Source organism: Fukomys damarensis, unplaced genomic scaffold (assembly GCF_012274545.1).
Source record: "Fukomys damarensis isolate Sample0158 unplaced genomic scaffold, DMR_v1.0_HiC HiC_scaffold_27, whole genome shotgun sequence".
Taxonomy (NCBI): Eukaryota; Metazoa; Chordata; class Mammalia; order Rodentia; family Bathyergidae; genus Fukomys; species Fukomys damarensis.
Window position 1 is genome coordinate 16,410,849 of NW_022900939.1, and position 10,306 is coordinate 16,421,154.

Here is a 10,306-nt window from a genome sequence, read left to right on the forward strand (position 1 = left end):
CCCAGCCTTGTGAACTCCTTGTGCTCCGAGCACACCTCATATTTCTTCGCTCCATTCCTTTGCTCAGGCTGTTTTGCTGGAACACATCCCCTGTTCTCTCCCTGCTGAGCTGTATAATACAGGTAAGAGCACAGCTCTGAAGTCAGACAGACCCACACTGAGATCTCAGCTACCTAAGCATGGGTTCTGTGGTGCTGAGCAGGTTATTTCATTCTTCTGAGTCTCAGTTTAATTTCCTGCAATTTGGTGCTAAATAAACTCTGTTCTTATGAAAGCAGAAGATGAGAAAATCTAGGTGAAGTAAAAACGACAACAGCCGTCATAGGCAGGGTACTTACTCACAGAGGCAGCTGTTGTTCTTGATATTTCATCCTCTGTATCGTCATTCCGGATGGCCCTTCAAGGCAAAGCTGCCTCTGCTGGCCTCTGGGCCACACTGCCTTGGCCAGGCCTCTCCTGCAATACCCTCTTTCCTACCTGCAATAACTCCCTGGCCCTTTAAAGGCAGGAGCCAGGTCTCAGTCACTTCTGTGCGTCCTCCTGCACCAGGCACAGTTCATATGAGACTCTATAAATGTCTACTGAATCAAATTATCTTTCATTTCCCTGGCATACAAACATAATCCCAGCTGCAGTGATCTTTCACAGCTATTCACTAGATAATAGAGACAAGGTGGGGTAAGCGGGGTAGCACTTAGGGGCAGAGTGATATCATTAGGTAATTTGGATATTACAAACCACTTCTCATACCCAAAACCTATCGCTTTATACAATGCAGAAAACATAGCTGATCGATTTAAGAATCTTCTACAGCAGAAAAATGTTTAACCCTGACACCATTAATGTGAGTTGGAGGAATCACTTAGACGCCAAGGAAATTTAATGGCTTTAAAAACGCGGAATGACGACTGTCCCCTTACGGTCAGCTTGCAGAAGGACAACATGGTGCAGGGTCAGGGCCATTCTTTGGGAGTCAATGGTGCTCAGGATCTTGGCCGCCGCAGTTCCCAGCAATGGCTTCCCGTTGTGGAGGGTGTAATAAGTCAGCTCTGCTGGGTCCTTGGGTCCCGGCACACGCTGCATCTTTACCATCTTTCAGAGAAAGAGAGGCCTGGTGTTGACAGCACATCTTGTACCAACCCAGCCTCCCCAGCGCGATCAGCAGGCTCATGGCTCCAGCTGAAGTGGGATGTGGCTAAGTAGACCCACACCACATAGGTTAGATAGACATCAACCTTTAGGGCCCTTCCTTTAATCAACCTCTGCAAGCCTGCTGGCACTGGAGAGAGAGACGGAGGGGAGTTTTGAAAAATACAAACATCTGGAAAGCACAGTCTGAAGGTGGAGACAAAAGCACACAATAGAGATGCTTCTCAGGCCCCACAGAGCTCCGGCTTCCACATTGATTCAGGGCACGCTAGGTTATTCTCAAACAAGATTTTGAATTTTAAATTTCTGCAGTCGCCTGAAGGAAAAAGAAAATTAACCTATACATCTGCAATTCAAAAGATCACTGGCAAAGGCAGTACTTAGAAACTCTGAGTTCATCTTCTAAAGTGGTACTGTATTTCCACTTTTCTTTATTATAAAAGTTATACATGTCCAGGAAGATTTGAAAATATAGAAAAGCATTAAGAAATGAAATAAAATAAAAAATTATCTATAATGCTTTTACTACAGCTAATTACTGTTATGTTTGGAGTAGTATTTCCTTCTAGTGGTTTGTTTGTTTTTTTTGCCACAGAAATCTTTCCTTCGTAATTTTACAAAACTATTTCTCATACTGTCTTATAATATTGTATTTTGCTAATTTTCTTGCATTTTTAAATGACTTCAAATATTGATTTCAAAAGCATAAATATTTCAAAAAAGCATAAATATTTACTTCTATATGGTATTCAAATGCCTACTTCACAAACTTATTTAACAAATGCTAAATTGTTAAACATTTACATTGTCTCTAATTTTTCACTCATAATTAATAATGGATAAACATAAATGTAAAAACTTAAATTTGTAACACCTATATAGTGTTCTACTCTATGTTATAAATTTAACTAGCCCTTTATTATATTGAACACTTAGGTTATCAACTTTTTGTTCTTATCATTAACAACTGATTAACATAGTATAATATAGTATTGTCCAAAGTCCAGTATATATTATAGATCTTTAGTTTCATAGAATATTAAAAGGTGTCACAAAAATGTTCATAGCAATTTTGTTCATCATAGCCAACAAAAAAGCCTTCAAAGCTCAAACAAAATAAATGAGTAATGATGTGGTCACACAATGGAATACTGTAAGGTGGTGAAAATGAATGAACTATGGCTATTTTGTATCAATGTGGATACAAAATAGAATACAAAAACCTAATTTTGAACAACAGGAACAAATCATGGAATATAAAATTCAAAATTGGCAAAACTACCTGACATACTATACAAGGATACATGGATGGTAAAACCTATATAGAAAAAATAAGAATGATTTAATACAAAATTCAGAATCATGCTTAATTCTCATGGGAGGAAAGGAAGTATAATCAAAGCTGACACATAAAAAGCTTCTGGGGATAAGGTGAAGGGGATGTTTGTGTCCTTTGGGTTGTGGCTCCTTTTCATTAGTCAATTTTAAACCACATAGCTTTTACATTCTGTTGAATGTATGACATATATATATATATATATATATATATATCAATTGAAAAGGAGATATTAGTACCACACAATAAAAATGTGCAAGAGATAGCATCAAACACTTAATAAAAAAAAGAGATCTGAATGCCTAGTAAGTACACAAAACATGTTAAATGGGGATATTCCAATTAAAATTATGGGTCACTAATGTCCACCTACCAGGATGGCTAAAATAAGAATGATTGCCATGTGTTTGTTGAAAAGTATGTGAAGCAAACGGACCCTTATGTCTGATTGATGGAATGTAAGATAATATCACCACACTGGGAAAAGATGCGGCAGTTTCATATCGAGCTAACATATACCAACCCTATAAAGCCGATATACCCAAGTGAGTGAAAGCTTGTGGCTCCAAAATGATCTATGTAGAAAAATGTGCATAGTAGTCCTGTTTAGATACAGCCCATGTATCTATTACCACAAGAAGAGATAAATTGGGCCCAGTAGCACAGGTCTGTAATCCCAGATACTCAGGAGGCTGAGGCAGCAGGGTTACAAATTTGAGGCCAACTTGAGCAACTTAACAAGGCTCTGTCTCAAAACAAAACAAAATGCTAGAGATAGAACTCAGTGGTAGAGTGCTCTTGGGTTTTTTGTCCAGTACCACAAAAAAGCAAACAAAAAAAAAACCAAATGAACAAAAACCCCAAAAAACTAAAAAAGACCAGCATTATATTCACACAAGAGAATATCATTAGCTTATTCAGCAATAAAAATGATTAAACTACTAAATAGCAGCATGGATGAATCTCAAGAACACTACAGTACTTTTTAGAAGAGTATATACTAAGTCACAAAACTTTTTAGAAGAGTATATGCTAAGTATTCTGTAAGTATGAAGTATGATTTTGAGCTTCAAAATCAATCCATGATTTGGAAGTACATGGACATATGCTATGGAAAGTATACAGAAGTGTAAGGAAATGACAGATATTTCTATAAAATAAAAACATGGTACGTATATTGGTATTTGCTGCATAATTTTTCCTTCAATTTTTCTGTAAGCTTTACAATGTTCATAATAAAACAATGTAACATGTTTCACTAAAAACAGGGGTCTTGCTGATATTTAGATTTGGAAACCAGTATGCTGAACAAAATTAAGGAGATTGCTTTGGGTTTGTCTTAGAATTTGCTTATGCAGATATATTTCGGGAATCTTCAAGAAACACTTATAGGATGTGGCCCTGCCCAATCCGAGAACCTTAAAGACCCATTTTCTGGATACTCTCTGGAAAACACTGTTCCTACCCTTTGTCTTTGTGTCTACCTGTATCTCCTCAAGATGAATTTGTAACCATCTAAAAGTTCTTGTCTAAGTTATTTGCCTTCCAGAAAGTTTGCATCAGTTCCTCTATTTGAAAGTGTCCATTCATCCCTATCTGCATTGGATAGTATCGTTTTACTTATCTTTGGTAGGCAACAATGGCATCTAAATGGCAGTTAAAACTTCCATTAAGTTGACTATGGATGCAAAGAATTTTAAAATGTTTACGGGTTGGATGATGTCTTCTTCGGACTCAATTTTCCAATCAGATCAACTGGAGAAGTATCTTTTAATTCTAGACATCTAAATCTCCATATTCATGAAGGAAAATTCATCTTTTAAAATTTTCTGAGCCCAGAAGAAAAGCCTCTGGGTGGAAGGAAGGTAGAAGCTATTCTAGAGTGAATTTTGGAGGGAAAGTTGGACATGTTTTCCCTTTTCCTAGTGGGAAAGGAGGCGGGAAAGTGTTAATATATCCAGGAAGGAGAGATTTGTCACTCAGATAGCTTACTGAATCCACTCAATTTCAATTTAACAGCAAATTCTTCTTAGCAGGGTTTTTCCAAAGGTGATGCCAGAGGCCATCTAAAGCCTCTGTAAAGTGGGGATTTATAAAAATAAACTACTTGCTTCACTCTGACTCTCCAGTCAGCTACTGGGGCCAAGTGAACTGAGCACTGAGAAAAAAAAATAAATTAGAGAAATTATCTCTTTGGGACCTTTTAGACATGCAGAATGTGTCAGGTTGCTTAGGGTTACAAGAAACACCTGAATTATAGGATGACCCTTTCTTCCCTGTCAGCTGGTGCAAATTCCAGTCATCTGAGCACCAATGATTTCCTTCTGTCTTTTGGAGAAGTGTGAATTACAGAGCTTGCGTGGAATGTATAAAAGAGAAATTTTAAACCTGTCACATGAAATTAACCATCCTTTACCTTGTGATGAGGTTATCAGACACTACAAAGACTTACAGAACCAAAGCAATATCCGATAGGACAAGGGGCCAGTTTCACAACTGTGAAAAGGGAACCTAGAGTGCCTATCAGAGACATGATGCTGTCTCATGCAGGGAGAGAAGACGGGTATTTGATTTTGAGATTGCATGTGTGCTAGCCACAGTCAGTTAGTAAGCAGGAGTTCAATACTAGGGCAGCCAGCTAGACTGTCCAATAAGGAAGCCCACACTCCCAGGGTAGTTACTGAGTACTCTGGTAATTAGCATAACAACATGAGAGTGAGTTCTCATTGGTAAAATCAGTGGTATTCAAAATACGTGGATTGGTTAGAATATCCAAGATACACCCACTCTTGCTAGAATTGGGTAAAGTATCTAGGCAGGCTTAGAACTGCTTCAGTGGGCATGGTTGCTACTGACTGCCTTGAGTGGGTTCCCTCAGAAGAAAACCCAGAAAAGAGCTGAGTGCTTGCAGTTTGAGAGGGGTGAGGAACAGAAAGGAAGGTGAGGAGGTGGCACTCAGGTGGGAAGATTCTACTAAGCCATTACACACTGGGTGACTGGAACTTACTTTTGTGGGAAAGCTCTGGAAATGATCTTGAAGATACATTTCAGAATTTCCCCTAGTGGAGAGAGGAGGAAGCAAAGATATTTGTCCTCTTACCACTGGTTAATCCCCAGACTCTTCCAGGCACCAGAACTTAGGCAAAGTGGCTTTCAGTATTCTGAGAGCACCCCTGCAGGACAGATTCAGGGGCTGGTGCTGGAATTCCAGCTGGCAGGCTTAGAAATGCTGAGGGGGCGTGGTGGAGCAACACAAGTGCCCGGCCCATTCCCCTCTAAATAGCTAAGTGGTCACACATCCACCACAAGCTTGGAGGCTGCTTTCATTGGCTAACTATGGACAGCAGAACATTTTGCTTTATAAATATCCACATGTGTGCAGAATCTGTTTGGGGACCTCCTTTCTTACTGATAATACAGGAGGATGATAATGACCTTCGACCTCCGAAACCTTGGAGCTGTGCTAATAGGGCTTATTCAGTGGCAGCCGGGATGCTCCTCCGTACACATGTATTTCTTTCCCCACAATCATTAGGAAAGTGCCCCCCATGGTGGCACTGCACACACCTACCTGCACAGTGTAGCTTCCCAGGGTGGTGGCCCGTTTAAACCTCCGGCCTTGTTGCTGGGACATCATGAATAGCTGGGCAAGGCGCTGCTCCATGACGCGGGCAAAGCTCTGGTTGTGCAGGCCCACAAGGGAGTTATCCACACCCTGCAGCACTAGGGGTGCAGAAGGCAGAAGGGATGCTTAGTGGCCACATTCCTTGCTGACTTATTGACCACAACCACCACCGGCCCTGTGTGGCCACCAAGGGCCACTGTCCTGCCTCCTGTCCAGGCTTGGGTGTCCTTACCTCACTTCACCTCCAAAACAGCTCAGGAGTTAGAAATCATCATCCACAGGTTCCAGATGCTGAAAAGCTTAAGGGATTTACCTAAGAGTCAGGGTGTAAACCCAAACCTGTGTAACTCCAAAGTCTGGGCACTTTCCTCTACGAGCTATGACCTCTCTAACACTGCTGTATCAAACCTGAAGTTGCTTTAAGACAAATACGTGCTGCTAAAAGTCCACGTGAGAACACAGCAGAGCTGCAGGAACAGTGAATTGGTTGGTTCCCACTCCAAAGCAATGGCTGAGGGTTGCCCTGATCTTAGTTTTCTTTCTCGACAGCTTTGCTAAGGAATCTCAGCTACATCCTGCAACTCAAATGCCTTACGTCTCAGCAAACTGCTCTGTTCAGTGTCTTCATCTCTTCCTCCTCTGCACAGTTCTTTTGATGTCCACTCCTAAAGGTGCCTAGGGCACCTCCCGTCCCCTCCCACTGAAGAGCAGGAACAGCTTACTGGAAAGAGTGGGCTTGCTCTCAGCTCTGGCCCTTGAAGCTCTGGAATTTTTGGCAAACCACTAGCAGCCTCTGAGTGCTAGTCCTTCTCTCTAAAAGGGGAGTAGAGCAGTGAATATCACAGAGAACATTCCCGGGGGGCTCCAGCTGGTATAAAGCAGCTCAGTACCGTGTCTAGGGCATGGAAGGTAAATGTGGTTTCTTCCTTTCCCATCCCTCCTCCACTGCTAGGCTTCAGAGAATCTGCAATCAATATTAAGGCATTCATTGACTTTGGAGCTTCAAGCCAGAGCTAGTACATGAAGGAGGGTTTAATGAGCTCTAGGGCCATTCTAGGATTGCTGTGGTCATCTACCGAGGAAGGAATCTTTTCCCATCTACCCCAAAGTCTCGTCTTTGCTCCTCACCCCTTGGGAAGCACATTTTACTCCGAACACATGTATACTGCCTTCAAACACAGTCATACCAAAAATTTTAAATGCTAAAAATGACAATCATTCTCTTAAAGAGACCAAACCTTACAGGGGTGGGAATGCAAAAAGGAGAGTTGTTGAATAGAGTTTGTTCTACCACAGTCCAGTCAAGGCTCACTGATGCCACCCTTCCACCAGCATATGCAAAGTGTGTGTAAAGAGCGTGCTATCTTTGTAGCATCCAGTGCAGCGGGGTGCTGCCCATAACCAACAGTAATGACCACATTCTATCTACATGGGGCCAGACCAAGCAGCCAACAACAAGGAGACTGGATGAGACGAGATGAGAGACAGGAGAAAGACGCAGAAACAGATCAAGAGAGAAGTAAATCCCATAGCTGGGTCTTTGAAATGACTTCTTTGAAGCCGTAAGTGCCAAATAATCCCCCCTGGAGGGGATAAAGTGGCTCTCTTTCTAAGGCCTGTATGAGACATTCCTAGCTTATCTGTCAGTTGAAATCCCTGCAAAGACAAAGCACTGCTGCTTTATTCCCACTGTGTCAGGTCTCTGAGTGGGACACTCCTGTCACTCAGGTGTCTGGAGGCTAGAGAAGCCCACGAACTACTTTCTCCAAGACACCCATTTTTAATAAAATTACAGGCCAACCTGTTGAAATGTTAGATCTAAATCGGCTTCTGTTGACCAATGAATGAGTTTGGGAGGGGGACACAGGACAGTTAAGGGGCAGTTTCATGGATTATCTGATGGGACTCTCATCCATGATGCAAAGGCAGACGTCGTATAAAAGCAACAGTCGAGGAGAACCATGCCTGCTCCCGACCCAGCAGCCATCGCTCAAGTGCCGGGAAAGTAGCCACGCAGGCGCCCCTGAACCCCCATAAGCACCCCCCCTGCACTCTCAGACCTCCTGACTGTGCAAGTCTTTGGACCCACTCTGCAAAGACAGAGGTGGTCATCAAGGGTATTTTTCTGAGTTCCCAACTTTGAACATCTTTAAAGAAACGGTGGGGGAAACCTGTAACAGAACGTTGTGGAGTTCAACCATTCAGAAGGATGGGGAACTCAATCTGGGCCTTGCAGCCCGAGGTCAGTCAGCATCATGGGGTTCAGCAATCAGCTAACTGAGATCAGGGGTCTTCCATCCTCACTCTGTCTGAGCCATTAAATGGTTAATATACTATATTGAAAAGTTTGTTCACTGCAGACATGTTCTGGACTGCTTCTTGATTTCAATTTAATTCAAATGATTTAAGGGTGATAGACTAGTGACTACCACAGGTGGTCAGTGTCCAAGTTGTGCTTGATCTTAATGTGTTGCTGATTGTATCAGTTGGGGTAAAGCATTGCCGTTGATTTGATGAGCTGTTTTCTCTGATGTTATGAAGATGAGAATGTCTGTGGGTCGTTAGAGACACAGAAGCTAGGGTGCAACTATATCAGGAAGATTTGGGTGATAATCCAGAGATTAAACCAAGGACAGTCCGACAACAAAAATTAAAATGAGAAAACACTTAAGCAAGACACAAGGACAGACTTCCAGTTCACCAATGGCAAACAGTAGGGCAAATGAGGATGAAAAGGCCGATAGTGAACCACCAGGACACCCTGAACTCAAAGCACAGGAAGTAACAAAACAGATCAATCAGGCTCTAGAAAAATTCAAAACAGAAATAATTTCCCAGATAACCATAGAGATAGTGAGCAAAATGGAAGTCGTGATTCGAGACTCTAGAGCAGAAACTGACAAAAAAATAGATGAGCTCAGGACCATGATAGAAGCCATGAAGGCCCAGCATAAGAAAGAAATGGAAAAAATAAACGCCCAACATAGGAAAGAAATGGAATCCATAAAACAGATTCAAACAGATATCCAGGAGATTAAACACTCTATTGAAAGTGTACGCAACAGAATAAAAGAATGCGAAGATAGGCTCTCAGATATAGAAGATAAGATTGCAGTCAGTGACCATGAAAAGAGAGGTCTCTTAAAAACAGTAAGAGATCATGAGAAATCGATCCAACAACTCCTAGATGATGCAAAGAAGAATAACATAAGACTGATAGGAATACATGAAGTAGCAGGAGAAAATACAAATGACTTAAAAAAGCTGTTTGCAGAATTAATGACAGAAAACTTCCCAAACAGAGGGGAAGAATTTGACATTCAGATAACTGAGGCATATAGGACCCCAACTAGCTACAATCAAAAAAAATCTACACCTAGACATATAATAATCAAGATCCCAGAAACCCAACAGAAGAACAAAATACTACAAGCAGTAAGAGAAAAGAAACAAATCACATACAAAGGAAAGCCCATCAGAATCACAGCAGACTTTTCAACACAAACCCTTGGGGCAAGGAGAGCCTGGAATGAGATATTTCAAGTACTAAAAGAGAACAACCTCCAACCTAGACTGATGTATCCAGCAAAACTCTCTTTCAAAATGGATGGGGAAATAAGACACTTCCACGACAAAGAACACCTGAGAAACTACATGAATACCAAACCAGCACTACAAGGAATTCTAAACAAGATCCTAGAAAAAGACAATGAAGGCAAGAATGCCATGAGGCCCAACAGAGCAAATCAAATGGCAAGGCAAGAAATTAAAAGGAGAAGGTGAAAAAGTAAAAAGAGTCAACAAAAGGCCAACAACATGTCAATAATAAGTCAGCATATATAAGTTATAACCAGCAATGTCAATGGCTTCAACTCACCAATCAAGAGAAATAGACTGGCAAAATGGAATAAGAAGCAAAATCCAATAATATGTTGTATACAAGAAACACACCTAGTGCAAAAAGAAGCCCATAGACTGAAAGTGAAAAGATAGAAAACAATTCTCCATGTGACAGGAGCCCAGTAAAAAACAAGGGTAGCAATCTTATTTGCAGACAAAGTAAATTTGTAGGACAGTACTGTATCATACCTCTATGAATGTAAAATATCTAGTACCTGCTTTATGATACATAGTAGGGACCGTGCTTTATCAGAGCTACATTTAATGATATTACTCTAGAATGTTCTCTTTCCAGA

The 10,306-nt window shown here is 41.2% G+C and overlaps 1 protein-coding gene across 1 annotated transcript in view; it reads right to left on the reverse strand.

The window, feature by feature from the left end:
• Positions 1 to 10,306, reverse strand: part of Kiaa1549l (KIAA1549 like) — a 279,081-nt gene that overhangs the window by 84,704 nt on the left and 184,071 nt on the right. The window contains exons 9-10 of the mRNA XM_033756488.1: positions 6,057 to 6,208; positions 921 to 1,092 (exon numbers count right to left, since the gene is read on the reverse strand). Of these exons, the coding sequence (XP_033612379.1) occupies positions 921 to 1,092; positions 6,057 to 6,208 (324 nt within the window). The remainder of the gene's footprint in view (positions 1 to 920; positions 1,093 to 6,056; positions 6,209 to 10,306) is intronic.